The sequence below is a fragment of the Diadema setosum genome, chromosome 17, assembly GCF_964275005.1.
Source record: "Diadema setosum chromosome 17, eeDiaSeto1, whole genome shotgun sequence".
In the NCBI taxonomy this organism is placed as follows: Eukaryota; Metazoa; Echinodermata; class Echinoidea; order Diadematoida; family Diadematidae; genus Diadema; species Diadema setosum.
Window position 1 is genome coordinate 17,209,840 of NC_092701.1, and position 14,332 is coordinate 17,224,171.

A 14,332-nucleotide genomic window follows, 5' to 3' on the forward strand; every position below is an offset into this window, starting at 1 on the left:
GTGTGCCATGGTGTAGCACACCAAGTTTTGTGTTCATGGATGGGTAATGACAAGACTTAATATACTGTTAAAGGTACTAGCCCACATTTGCAAACCCACGAAAATCAAAACTGCATAAAACAGGTCCAATATGACTTCTGAAGTACAAGTTATAACAGTAACATACCTCACCTGTCGCTCTTTGTCTATACCATTCGATAAAAGAGAGAAAATCATCGTTTTAAAATCAATTTTCAAACCGGGTCAACCCGACCCAAAATCGAATTACGAGCGCGGGCTATAGCTACGTACATTGTACGTGTAACACGTACATGGACCGGAGCTAGCGAGCGTTATACGCATGCATACGGATTACGGTGCATTTTCATTTATTTTTATGAAAGTAATGGACTAATTGGAACGAAATTTTGCACAGGTGTTACTGCAATCTACCCAAACTCCATGCTAACTACATTGTATGAGACCAATTGCTGCAAGTTAACAAATGTGGGCTAATACCTTTAACTTTGATAGTGGAAATGTTATTTCACTATACTTCTGTGAATGAACTTATTGTATACATGATGCATTTCTTTATGCCTGTGTGCTATTCATTAAACCACATACCTGTGTTCACTGTAACTGTGTCGAGAGTGAGAAATGATGCAAGCTATGAGGATCACATTTGTTTTCATGATGGTTTGAGATTGAGTGTACAGTATTCCGAAATGATTTGTAATTAAAGATCTGTTTTCTCTCTCATGCAGACATCTGACATTGCCTCGGCCACTGGACACAGTAAGCCAATGGGGAGGCAAACCAATCAATTGCAATATCTTCAGAAAGTGGTCATGAAGGCACTATGGAAACATCAGTTTGCGTGGCCATTTCATCATCCTGTCGACCCAGTCAAACTCAACCTACCAGTGAGTATTTTCAGCATTAACCCTATTCCAAGTGGGAGAGGGGGTCAAATTGACCCCCCCTCAACATTTCGCACCACGATTCCGCGACGCGCAAAGATTTTGCCGCGTCGTTTCATGACTTTTTCATTGAAGTCTCCCGCATATTTTGAGACCAAATTTGCGACGTCCGGGTACTCTGTCCTGAAGTTACGTAACGTTTTGCATACGCATATCAACCCGAAAATGGCTCAAATTCATGATATCGTGTGCAAATCCAATGCAAATTGTGTTTTTTTGTTAAATTGATATAAATTGGATTATTTCAACTTTTATCCATTGAAATGAATCAATTCTGATGTAGATAAGCTTGAAAAAGTGCCTGCAACAAATTTTGGCAAAAAAAACAATAGAAATCAAAAGGTCGAAAATACAAAGAAATTAACAAAACAATAAAAAAAAGAAACTGATTTTGATTTTGCAATTTTTTTACAAGAAAATTGTTGATGTGTCTTGAGGAACTCTGACACAAAAATTTAGCAATCCTTCAGTCATTTTAATGGAGTTATAGGTGAATATATGATTTCATGCATAAATTTACACTATTAATTTACTATAAATAGAAAGCCAATTTTTTTTTTTCTATTGTATGACCATGTAATCTTGTAGTTGACATCTGGCTCTACAATGTATCTTCAGGCAAAATTTTGCGGCAATCACGCGATCGGCGGCCGAGATCTGAAGGGGGGTCAAATTGACCCCCCAGTAAAAACTTGGTCTCAAATAGCCCAGTTAAAGGACAAGTTCACCTTCATAAACATAAGGATTGAGAGAATGCAGCAATATTAGTAGAACGCATCAGTGAAAGTTTGAGGAAAATTGGACAATCGATGCAAAAGTTATGAATTTTTAGCTCACCTGAGCCAAAGGCTCAAGTGAGCTATTGCGATCGCCCTTCATCCGGCGTCCGGCGTGCGTCGTCCGTCGTGCGTAAACTTTTTACATTTTCATCTTCTTCTTGAAAACCCCAAGACCGATTTTCATCAAACTTGGTAGGTAGCATCCCTAGGGGGTTAGGAATTCAATTTGTTAAAATGAGCACCATGCCCCACCCAGGGGGCCCTTAGGGGGGCCCAAACCCCCCATAATTAAGGAATCTGTAAAAATCTTCTTCTCTAGAACCAGAAGTGATAGAGCTAAGTTAATACTATGAGTTAGTACATTGATGACTGTAGTTTCAAGTTTGTTCATGGCAGAATCAGGGGTGCCCCCCTTGGGACCTAGGGGAGGGGGGTGGGGAGGGGTCCTAATGGGGCCTAAATTGTACATTTTCATCTTCTTCTTGAGAACCCCATGACCAATTTTCACCAAACTTGGCAGGTAGCATCTCTAGGGGGTTAGGATCTCAATTGTTAAAATGGGCACCATGCCCCACCCAGGGGCCCCAGGGGGGCCCAAACCTCCCAAAATGACTAAATCTTTAAAAATCTTCTCTAGAATCAGAAGTTATAGAGCTAAGATAATACTATGAGTGAGTACATTAATGACTGTAGTTTGTTCATAGCAGATGCAGGGGTGCCCATCTTGGGGGCAGGGGGGGGGGGGAGGTTGGGAAGGTCCAAATGGGGGCCTGAATTGTACATTTTCATCTTCTTCATGAAAACCTTATGATGGATTTTCGTCAAACTTGGCAGGTAGCATCCCTAGGGGGTCAGGATCTCAATTTATCAAAATGGGCACCATGCCCCACCCAGAGGGCCCCAGGGGGCCCCAATCCCCCCCCCCCCCCCCAAATTAAGGAATCTTAAAAAATTTGGGCCCTTATTGTACATTTTCATCTTCTACTTGAGAATGCCTGGTCAAATTTTAGTAGAGCTGTGAATAATTTAGATTAGTGACTGCGTGAAAGGTGAACTTGCGATACTCAGGTGAGCGCTAGACCTGCGGGTCTCTTGTTTAAATTTTTGTGTTGGAACCGCTGGATGAGGAGACTACTGAGGCTTATGATGTCATATGAGTACAACAGTATAAAGAAAATGTAAAGAAAATTCAACATATTTTCACTTTTTTCGCATAATAAAAGAGCACTTGACTTGCCTCTTTCTAAAGGCAATGGGAATGATATTACCCATAACATATGTCAGTAACGAGTCAAGGGAATGTGTACTTTTTTCAAAAGATGACATTTTGTGAAATTCTCTTTATATTTTCCTTATATTGTTGTACGCATGTGACATCATACAGTGCAGTAGTCTTCTCATCCAGCGGTGACTGCACAAAAACTTCAAAAATTCATAACTTTTGAACGGATTGTCCGATTTTCCACAAACTTTCAATGATGTATTCTACTAATATTGCTACATTCTCTCAATCCTTATATTAATGAAGGTGAACTTGTCCTTTAAAATAGGGTTAAGCTTTCTATTTGATTGCCATTTAGTTAGCTCCTACAGGACCAATGGGGAATTAGAAGATTTGATTTGATAAGGGCTAAATCTGAAAATGTAACCAATACTGTAGACTTTTGTAACATTTTTTGTCATAACCCACTCTGATTTTAAACCCATTTAGCTGTGGCTTTTGCTTGATGGCGGTTTAACCTCAAAGTTTAACTACATGATGGAATTAGCCATGGTAAACGAAGGAAGTACCTGTCGTATTTTATGCTGTGCAAAGTTGAACACACTTATCAACTGGTGACAAGAGTTGTTGATTACATGTAGGCAAACCATTTGACTATACATTGTTGAAGCACAATGTAACCAGGTACAAACTTGACATGAAGTAATGAAATATGTGTTGTATGATTCTGTTTACACATAGCACATATTACGTTTTACCCCTTAGGATTACTTCAATATAATCAAGACTCCTATGGACCTTGGAACAATCAAGAAACGACTGGAGAGCAACTACTACCACAGTGCAAAAGAATGCATCTCAGACTTCAACTTAATGTTCACAAATTGCTATGTATATAACAAACCTGGTGAGGTAAGTTGGCACATTTAAATTTATCTCTCCTGTTTCCCTTTGTAGCCTTTTTTTTTTTTGCGTACTGTATACACTGAATATTTTGCAAGGTTTTTATTTTCACGAATTTCGCGAGTCAAGTGCTATTTGCAAAATTAAAGACCCACGAAAATAATGACTCTGATCCCGATAGGCATGTGACGGACAAGTATACATTTCTCCATTCAGTACAGCACTCCATGATCGCAAATTTTACCACTTGCGAAATTGTCGGGAAGTTCCGATTCGCGAAAATTTAGACTCGCTAAATATATGGTGTATATACAGTACTCTCATATTTGTATTCAGTCTAAACATGTATTCGATGATAATCAATTAGAAGCACATGCAAGGTATTTTAGTCATTTTTATGAAAGAAGTAAGCTTCGGCAAACACACCCAAAAGGCATTCTGTCATGACTTAGTTGTAAAGGATGTTACTGCGGTGCTGTCATACTGCTATTCTGTATGATACCTACCATCTGGTTACTTGTAGAAAAGAGTTCATTTTGTCTATTTAATACACCCCTCACTTGAGTGGGATTCAATATGAATTATCTACACACTGAAAATAAAACAATACTAATATTGATGTCATCGATCTTCAGTTATTTTAAAAGTAGTTTCTCCACTGAAATTGTGTCTTGCATCAATAGATGTAAAGCTTATTGTTCGATGTGGTGTGTATATTTGTCTTTCTTTAATGCTTGTCACACAGGATGTTGTTCTCATGGCGCAAGCCCTGGAGAAGCTCCTCCTCACAAAAGTTGCCCAAATGCCACAGGAGGAGGTTGAGCTGGCACCCCCAACCAAGCCAGGGAATGGGGAGGACATGGCAGGTCCCGGCAGGAATCGGAGGAAAGGAAGGGGAGGCGGCAGGGGGGTTAGTGCAAATTCAAGTGAGTAATGGATGACTTGCCCATTAGCACTTACCATGGGTGTCCATTTCAAGGGGGCATTGTTAGATTACAACCTTGTTGCTAGTTTCTGGCAGTATCCTAGATTCAAGCCCTGATATAGTGAAGGCAGAAACCGTCCTTGGGTGTTATGTCTTCTCAGCAGGCTTTGCTTGACATACAATCTATTTAGCTAGAATTTGCATGAGAAATGCTATCCCAGTAATCTGAGTGGTATCAAAATAAGGAAATTTACAATCATGCATGATTGATTAATAGAGTGACAAAAAGCAGAGCTGCCATTCACTATGTTTTTATGATGTTATGTTCATTTCTACTTTATGATATGGTTGTCCAATGAAGACTTTTTTTCCCCTTCTAAGATTTGATGCTGTATGCATGATATATGCAATGCCCCCCCTTTTTTTTTGTTGGCAGAAACCTTTCTTTTGCCTTCACAGTGTTTTTTTATTGTCCATTAATTTATTTTTGGCTCGTAGTGGTTGGCAGCCCTGCGAAAGAACAGATTGTGTTTTTGTAATATATATGCATGGTGTTTTCACAAATGCAACTGCCCCTGTTCATGATATGTGCGCATTCAATGAAAAGACTTCAATTACTCCTCTATTTCTGCAGGGCTGGGCATCCAGAATACAACACAGCCGTCACAGGTCCACAATGCAACACAGCCAGGACAGACAAAGAGCCCCTATGTACCACCCCTTGCCATGAAATCACCTACAGCAACACAACCTTCCACTGAACTTCCGGTCCTTCCGCCTGGAGCAGCAAACACACAGTCCACGCCGACTGCCATGTCATCATCGGCGCTGTCGACGACGGCTGCGTCTACCACACCAACTCCAGGAGTTCCAACCAAGCAAAACTCTCTTCCAGGACCCCCAAAAGTAAGGGCCAAAGTCCAAGTATCAGTGAAGTCATGCAATATTCATCGTCCAAAATATTTCTTGAGGTCCAGACTGGCATTGAACAGAGCTCCAGTGGCATTTGATTTCTGGTATGAAGGTTTAGGGGAATGTTGCTTGCAAATTGCGTATTGATATTGAGACATCACTGGGTCTATTCATGGAAGATTTTACTATGACTGAATTCAAAGGTTGATGATATTTCAAAAACTACCTGACACAGCATAAGATATAAACATAGCATGAGTTATGCTGGAGTAGGAGTCAATGTCTGTTTTTCCAGCAGCATTCAGCTTACATTATCTCAAATGTACGTTTCATTTGCTTTTTGTCTTTATTTGGTCAGTCTCTCTACCTTTATGAAAATTCAAATGCATCACCCTTACCCTTCTACATATACTATACCTGTATTCTTATTTGATCCAGGCAAAAAACAAAGGTGTGAAAAGGAAAGCTGACACAACAACACCCACAACTGTAATAGAGCCCCCTGAACCCATCCTAGCCCCCAACGCAGACTACAACCTGGCCCAGGCCAAGCCAGCCAAGATCCAAGCCCAGCCGGCAAAGATCCAAGCACAGCAGCGGCGAGAGAGTAGTCGGAGGCACATAAAGGCGCCGAATCGGGAGCTACCCGAGTCAGATCAGCATCAGAAGGGAAAGAAGGGGAAACTGTCAACACAGCTCAAGTACTGCTATGGTGTCATCAAGGAACTGATGTCAAAGAAACATGCAGTAAGTAAATGGTCACATGTCATGATCTGTGGGTCACACATCTTTCTTCCCCTCTCTTTTGCTCTACGGCTTGTTGCTTCTTATCAGCTTTCATGGTGGCCTTTTGGCTTAGCTTTTGAGTGATTCTCAGTCGTGATCACTGAGATTATGTGAAAATACATTTTATTTTTATTACATATATTTGCCACATAGTAATTCTCCAATGAAATTTTTAAGCATGGGGTATTGATATCTTTTACAGCTTTCAAAAATATTTTTTCTTCTGCTTTTATTAGTGGAGCCTACAATGTGTAACTGTTTTCTCCTAAGTCAATGATAGATTTAAGGAAACAAGATGTTTCATAAATGTGTGTTGACTATTTTCAGTTTCACAAACACCCAATAGATATGCATCATTCATATGCCATTGTAATCAAAATGTCTATCGTGTGCCCATACCATTCAAAAAATTGCAATTTCCCAGTGGAATACAGAATAACAGGCCTATTGTACCCGGCTTTCCGTATGTTGTCAATCTCATAGACTACCTTGTATACCATTATTTCCTGCTGTATATTTTACAGACATACGCATGGCCATTCTTCAAGCCTGTGGATGCAGAAGTATTAGGGCTTCATGACTACCACGACATCATCAAAACTCCAATGGACATGGGTACTGTGAAGGTAAGAAAAGTGATACAGGAATGAACTTTGGTGATTGGATTTTGAGCTTGAATTGAGTTTATTTTCCACATCTCATGAGTTTATTTTCCACATCTCATGTCAGGCATTAAAACAACAACATTGGTAATAAAAAAAAAAAAAAATACCAAACATACAAATGATAGTGGAGGAATCACAAAAAGCACACAAAAGAGGCTTGTTCGTAGTGATCCCCTAGTTTAAAAAAAGAAGCTCAAATAACTAGTGATCCCCTAGATAAGTAACTAGATTTGAGATGTTTCAAATGGCTTGATAGATGTTGATGTGGCAGGCCCTTTGTCCTTCATTCTTTGATGTGAGAGTTTCTAGCAGGACTCGATAGACCACATCTCAGCCCTTTATAGGATCTGAGGAACTGATTTTCATGCATTCGCTGACAAAGGGTACCAGTAGCATTGTTTTAGTCTTCTGTTTTGCCCATCTGTCTATTAAAACCATGTTAGAAAGAATCCTTGGCCCAGAGGGAAGATAGCTGACTGGACTTGAGGTCCAGTCCTCAAACTCAAAGGTCACTGAAGTTAGGCTAAAATGCCATATTCTTCTTCCGAATTTTTGGCAAGGAAAGTCCAGTGGTAATACAAATCAGCATTAATTATGCAGTGCTTATATGACTTAATAAGAGTTAAATGTTCAAGTTTGACTTTTTCTAAGATTACATTTGTGAGCTGTAAGTGTAACCATGATTGTCGTATGGTAATATAGTTCTGTGGGGAAGAAAAAGAAATATGGCACATTTGTGAGTACAAGACCTATCCCCAACCTTCGATATCCCCCCCCCCCCCCCCCCCGAAAGAAAGAAAAAAAGTCCTTTGTGCTGATGGCACTTGTGATCATTAGTGAAAAAGAACAAAAAATTATAAAGTTGCTGAATATAGTGATTTGCTTTAAAAGGCTAAGACTTTCCATTGCATTGGATGCTGTTAACAAAAAAATAAAGAAATAAAAAAAAATAAAGAAATAAAATATTGCTCTGGCCATTAACATGCCTTGCCAAAGTATATGGAGAAAAAAGTGAGCCAACAGTATATACAGTGTAAATTCTGAATGTACATCAAACTAATGCCTTAATGTATGCTCTATTTCTGTAGTTAAAGCTTGAAAACAGGGATTACAAGAACGCCAACGAATTTGCTGCTGACGTGAGGCTGATATTCACAAATTGCTACAAGTACAACCCACCGGACCACGATGTTGTTGGAATGGCCAGGAGATTGCAAGTAAGATGTTGAACAAGGCTGCTCCTGAATTTTCTTCTGAAGACACATTCCCTCAACATTCTTATATTTCCTGTGCTGAATTTTGATTGAAAATTCCCGCTGAAGCTCACTGTTAAAAGTTGCTTTACTGTGCATGATAATTGGAAAAATTATTTATGACAATATTCAATTGTTTTTGTTATTAATATTATGATGTGGATTATTAAATTTTGTATTATTGTAATTATATTTATAGGGAGGAGGAAGGAGGTCATGCTTATGTCGATGTTGGTGTGTCTGTTTGCTAAGTAATTCAAAAATTTGCTAAGGAATTTTGATGAAACTTATAGGAAAGGTTAAATGACACAAGGTACAGATGACCGAATTTTGGTGGTAATCTGGATATTTTTATGAATTTTTGAAGGATTTTCTTATCTTTTGGCAAATAGGGTCATTGAACTTGGGAATTCAAGCTGCGCGTATTTGAGGTTTGCATACACTCACAATAGCACATGCTCTGCTCGAGGCGCCGCGCAGCATGCAGGCAGCAGATAAGGTACGGTAGACACAAGACTTAAATTAGGCAATTTTCAGCAGCATGCATGTATGGGTCGAAATGAGCTGCTTGGCAGAGGTCTGCGCTCTCACAAGTGCTTTTCTAGTTATCATTGGTATCACTATCACTGCCATTATCATTATTGTTAACAATTGTCCTTCCATATCCTCATCTGCATTTTGTATTTGATGTAAACTACTACGTGAACATGGCTCGACACTGACTTTTTTCTTCTTTTTTTTCTGGTGGCCGAGCTCTTTAAACCTGACATTTTGGTTGTCCATAAAAGAAAATATAATGGCCCAAAATAAACAAAAACCTATTTTGAATCTTAATGCCTGATTGGGCCAACAAAAGTTAGCCATTTTTTTTTTTTTTAATTTGGTGGCCCGACATCAATTTTTAGTGGCCTCAGGTGACTACTTATGTCAAGCCCTGCTGGATATTTTTGGAGTTTAGTCGATGGTAAACTTAGATAACATTGAAATAGTCACCTGTGGCCTCATTGATTGTTGTGTCTCTCTTTTCCAGAATGTGTTTGAAGTGAAATTTGCCAAAATGCCTGACGAGCCACTGGAGCCATCGGAGGTGGAGAGTGACGCCGGGGGCAAAGGGGACGCAAAGCCTGGTGACAGCGCCTCAGAGGCCTCCCCCACCCACAGCAGCTCAGAGTCAGAAGACAGCGAGGAGGAGAGGGAAAAGAGATTAGAGGAGTTACAAGCACAGGTGGGCATGGGACAGAATGCTTGCCCATTGGCTTGCCATCTTGTCAATGTCTATGGCATTTGTACTGTCACATATGTATATTAAAAGGACAGATTATGAGAGCAACAATTCCTGTACCTTTGTATTTGTAGTGTGTGCAATGTATTGTCATTATTTGCCGATGTAGATAAAACAACTACTGTATGTATATGCCATGTATTTCACAGGGTTTTTAGTATTGGAAATTTCGCAAGTTGGGTATAATTTGCAAATTTAACAACACATGAAAAGATTAACTGTGATCCCAAACATGAATGCAACAAGCATTTGTGCATGTACTGGTACATAATACACAATACTTGAACAAGGTGCGCAAATAATACAGTTTAGTAGGCCTAAGACTTGGCACACCTATGGTATGGATGGGTGCACGCACTTCCTGATGTTTTTCCTGCCCATTGTTGTAGTCCATGATCGCAAATTTAAATATAACCATTGCAAAATTGTTTGGGAAGTCCTAAGTCAGGAATGATTAGATGCGCTAAATATATGGCACATCCAGTAAGTTTTTGGGTACCATTACAAGATCTAATGCATACCATTTTGTTGAAACATGTTTTGAATTATATAAGTGATACTTGAGTATTATAACAAAAGTTTTGATGAAGGAGTGCTGCTAAAAAGATTACCACACTAAAAATTTTATTGGAAATATGCACGCTCACGAAATTCATCCATTCTATGGCCATATTGTAAACATTTAAAAGGCAAGATTGTAAGGATTCTTTTTTTTTTTTTTAATGCTGTGGACAACACTAGTGGGATGCAGGATAGGTGTATTGCTGTTGGCATTATGGGAACAATCATGTCTTGTATCTTTGTTGCCGCTGTGCCTGCTTTCCTCACAAAAGTTCAGGTATTGTCAGAATTTACTCAGAATTGTTATACTACTTCTCTTGTTCAGAGCTTCCTATTTATTTTGTCTTCGTCAGTTGATATCACTTTTGGCCTCTATTTCCCTTCCTCAGCTCAAAGCAGTCCATGAGCAGCTCGCCGCATTATCTCAGCAGTCGCATCGGAAAAAGAAGAAGAAAAAGAAGAAAGACACGCACGACGCCGAGAAGCGAAAGGAGGAGTTGAAGAAGGCCGAGGAGGCGGAAAAGCAGAAGAAGAAGGACATGGAAGAAGCGTTGGCGAGGAAAAGGAAGGAGGAAGAGGAGGCCAAGGTGGAGCAAGAAAAACCCAAACCTGCTGCAAAGAGGCAAAGAAAGACAATGAAAAGCAATGAGGAGAAGGCCAAGCCTAAAAAGACAAAGTAGGTGTCACTTATCCAAAGAATAGCCTTAGCCTTGTCCAGTTACATGGTACACGAAGTGAACCTATTCATCATGTTGTATGCTGGCTTCCTCAGTGTCAAAATCTGTCACCAGACCATACCAATCAATTTCATTACTATGAATCACTGAATGTTACCGCATGCTACATGACGGGGTTCATTTTGCTTCAAAGCTTGAAGATAACGTGTATATTTTGTCATATGAGAATAGAAAGTTTGAAGCATGCCCTGTGGATGGAATTGGTTTTTTGCTACTGTATATATTTGTTTGAATTCATGGTTGCTTACCTTGTATGTTGATATGAAACTCATTTTCTAAGTGTGTTACTGCTGGTGTCTTGAAAATGCAAGTAAGTATGGAATTTTGATATATTTGTAATGTCAAATTGACCTCAGCGGGCAAGAACCTGAGCTTATTTCCAGACATGGCGGTGAGCAGTGAAAGGGCACTTAAAATCAGCTGAGGTCATAGCAATCCATCCATGTTAATCTCAACCTTTCCTGAAACCTTATGGAATGAGTTGATTCATGCCATGGAAACATTTCATTTTACCTTCAGCCTAATGTCAAAGAGTTCAATGTTCATTTCATAAACATGTGTATCATAATTTTTTCCTTTTTTGTTGCTGTGCATCAGGATTATCGATGATGCCTCCAAACACATAGTACATATGTAATGATTAGGTACTGTGTTTATTTTTGTTTTCTTATGTGAATACCGTAAGAGCCTTCTTAAGAAATGTGAAAGGTTTATGCTACTTCCAGCCAGTGCAACTTAAGGACAGCATGAAGGAAAATCATAACTGCACAAGAAGGAGGACACTTTCCTTGATTTAGAGATGATCTTCATATACTTTTTTCCCAAAAAATATATCTTAAGGCCTATGCTTGACATTACTAAGCATATTACGTCTGTTGTCTGATTGATTTTTACATGATTTCTCTGTTTGTTGCAGTAGCAGAAGAGTTGGGAGGAAGAACAAGGTCGCTACAAGTGGCCAACCAGAGAGTGAAGACGAGGACATGGCCAAGCCGATGTCATATGATGAGAAGAGGCAGCTTAGTTTAGATATCAACAAATTACCAGGCAAGTGTGTTCTCCATGTGCCTCAGCCTTCACATTAGTATACTACTGTGTTTTTAGAGCCCTGAAACTGTTTACAAAAGTGTTCATGCTTGAAATGCAGTACAGCAAATAGAGAAAATTGCAAGCATTACTTCAATGTTAATTCTATGGCAAAGTTATCGCTGTGATGCTACATCAGTGTACTTCGGCATGTATATATATTTATTGATTGATTTTTGTGCTGTATTGTGTGTGAGTAAAATGTGCAAAGTTGGTATCTTGTCAGTCGAGTAGGGCATGTGAATGTGGCTTACAAAGAGTTGATGTGCTCACTCACTGGCTTTTTTTCAGCCAGCATCAAGGTGCTTATGTTCCATTTTGTGAAACGTTTTAAACTGAGTATAAATAAAGGCAGTTGACTATAGCAAAAGACTTATAATAAAAGCTTAAGTGGGATTGTTGGACATTATTATAAAAATGGAATCAGTTATGTTTACAGTATCCTCTGCCAAAAAACAAGTAGGCATCGACAGTCACCTTGGGCAAAATTCAGAAATGCCAACTGTCACTTTTGCTGTATTTTGTACTATTTCATGCTGAAAAATACTGTAAGTTTGTGGAGGAAAAATGCTATAGGAATATGCCCTCTTAGCCCTCAGAAAATTGCAGTGCTGTTTATGATGTTTGCATCTCTGAGAATGTCATGAAGACATGACCTTAGCATTCCATGGTGTGCTAGTTTTAAGATGAGCATGGTCTAGCAGAGGGGAGTCAACACCAACATGGCACATTGAGGAACAAGCTTGGCAAAGGCTTCAAGGCTCACATATGATACATATTACTTATGGAGCTGTTGCATGGTAAATACAGCTTTTGGGTTGCCTGATGTGCACTAACAAATACTTCCCAAATGCAAGTGAACACAAGCATCTTACATCAGTACATCATTCCTGTCATTGATTCTGAAAGATTGTTCCAGTTTTGTGATTAAGTTTCCTCTCGCCGCTGCCCTCCATTTCCCCAGGGGACAAACTTGGCAAAGTTGTACATATAATTCAGTCAAGGGAGCCCTCGCTAAAGGATTCAACGCCAGACGAGATTGAGATCGACTTTGAGACCCTCAAACCGTCCACGCTGAGGGAGCTGGAGAAGTATGTCATGCAATGCCTCAGGAAAAGACCGAAAACCTACTGTAAGTCCACCAAATCACTGTTTCCCCTTGTCAGTAATTAAGTTTGCAGATTGCCTTAATATGATATAATGCCAAGACTTCTAAGTAAGTGCATTGTTTACAGGTTCATTATGTGATATGGTAACACTTCAGAATGGAGATTTTGTGATAGTATACTCCAGTATCATCAAGACAACAGGCATGTCTATAGTTTGCTTCATTTTGTATTGCCTTTTCTATTATTTTTTGAACTCCTGATATTGTTAGCATCTTACTCAGTAAACTGTCAACAAGCTTTCACAAAACTCTCTTGTTCCCATGCATGTCTTCTTAATTTTGTCTGTTGCGAATACAGCCATTTTATTGTTATTTATTCACTGTGTAAGTATTTGTAAGTGCGTCATTACCTGCCATGTGTCCAGAATAGGACCGTGGACCTGGTATATATGTCAACATGTCCTTTGTTTTACTTATCAAAAAGACATGATCACAACAACTTGTTTTCTGTTGACCATGCCAGATGGGCAAAAAGCACCTCCACAGTTCTTTGAAGAAAGTTAACATAAATGTACACACTTGTAGCTGTATCATTTCAGAACTCTGTTACTGTCCTTTTTATTCTTATGTACATGAAGACTTCATGTGTGCACTGCAGTCAATTCCTTGCAATGTTTATACCATCACTTTTCTGTTGGTGGCAGAAAAAAGAAAAGCCTTACAAATGAAGATGACACACCACCTTGTGTGAACGCTTTAAAAATGACGCTCTCACAGAGGCTATGCAGTTCACTTTTACTGCAATACAAATCTCTGTTCTGTAGGTGCCTGTTCGTAGTAGTGCAAAATTAATTTTGAAATTCCATCACCCACACAGCCAATAAGAAGGGCCAGACCAAGTCAAAACAGGATGCCCAGAGGGAAAAGCAGAAGGAACTTGAGGATCGCTTGAAGGACGTCACTGGACAACTTGGTGGCCAGTACAACAAGAAGGCAGCCAAGAAAGGTAATCATATGTTATGAGCAGAGAAAGTGCAAGATATAAAGAGTTAACAAACAAAAAAACATTTTTTTTTCCTCTTCTTTTTTGCCTTTTTTCTTTGTTAACTCTAATTCCATTAAAGGAAATTTCAGCATGCTTCTCAGTATTT

The 14,332-nt window shown here is 39.3% G+C and overlaps 1 protein-coding gene across 1 annotated transcript in view; it reads left to right on the top strand.

The window, feature by feature from the left end:
* LOC140241287 (homeotic protein female sterile-like) overlaps positions 1–14,332 on the top strand; it is a 53,640-nt gene that overhangs the window by 16,456 nt on the left and 22,852 nt on the right. Inside the window, exons 3-14 of the mRNA XM_072321038.1 lie at positions 747–905; positions 3,729–3,875; positions 4,612–4,792; positions 5,426–5,697; positions 6,142–6,450; positions 7,014–7,115; positions 8,243–8,371; positions 9,438–9,632; positions 10,640–10,926; positions 11,904–12,034; positions 13,038–13,205; positions 14,059–14,187. Of these exons, the coding sequence (XP_072177139.1) occupies positions 747–905; positions 3,729–3,875; positions 4,612–4,792; positions 5,426–5,697; positions 6,142–6,450; positions 7,014–7,115; positions 8,243–8,371; positions 9,438–9,632; positions 10,640–10,926; positions 11,904–12,034; positions 13,038–13,205; positions 14,059–14,187 (2,209 nt within the window). The remainder of the gene's footprint in view (positions 1–746; positions 906–3,728; positions 3,876–4,611; positions 4,793–5,425; positions 5,698–6,141; positions 6,451–7,013; positions 7,116–8,242; positions 8,372–9,437; positions 9,633–10,639; positions 10,927–11,903; positions 12,035–13,037; positions 13,206–14,058; positions 14,188–14,332) is intronic.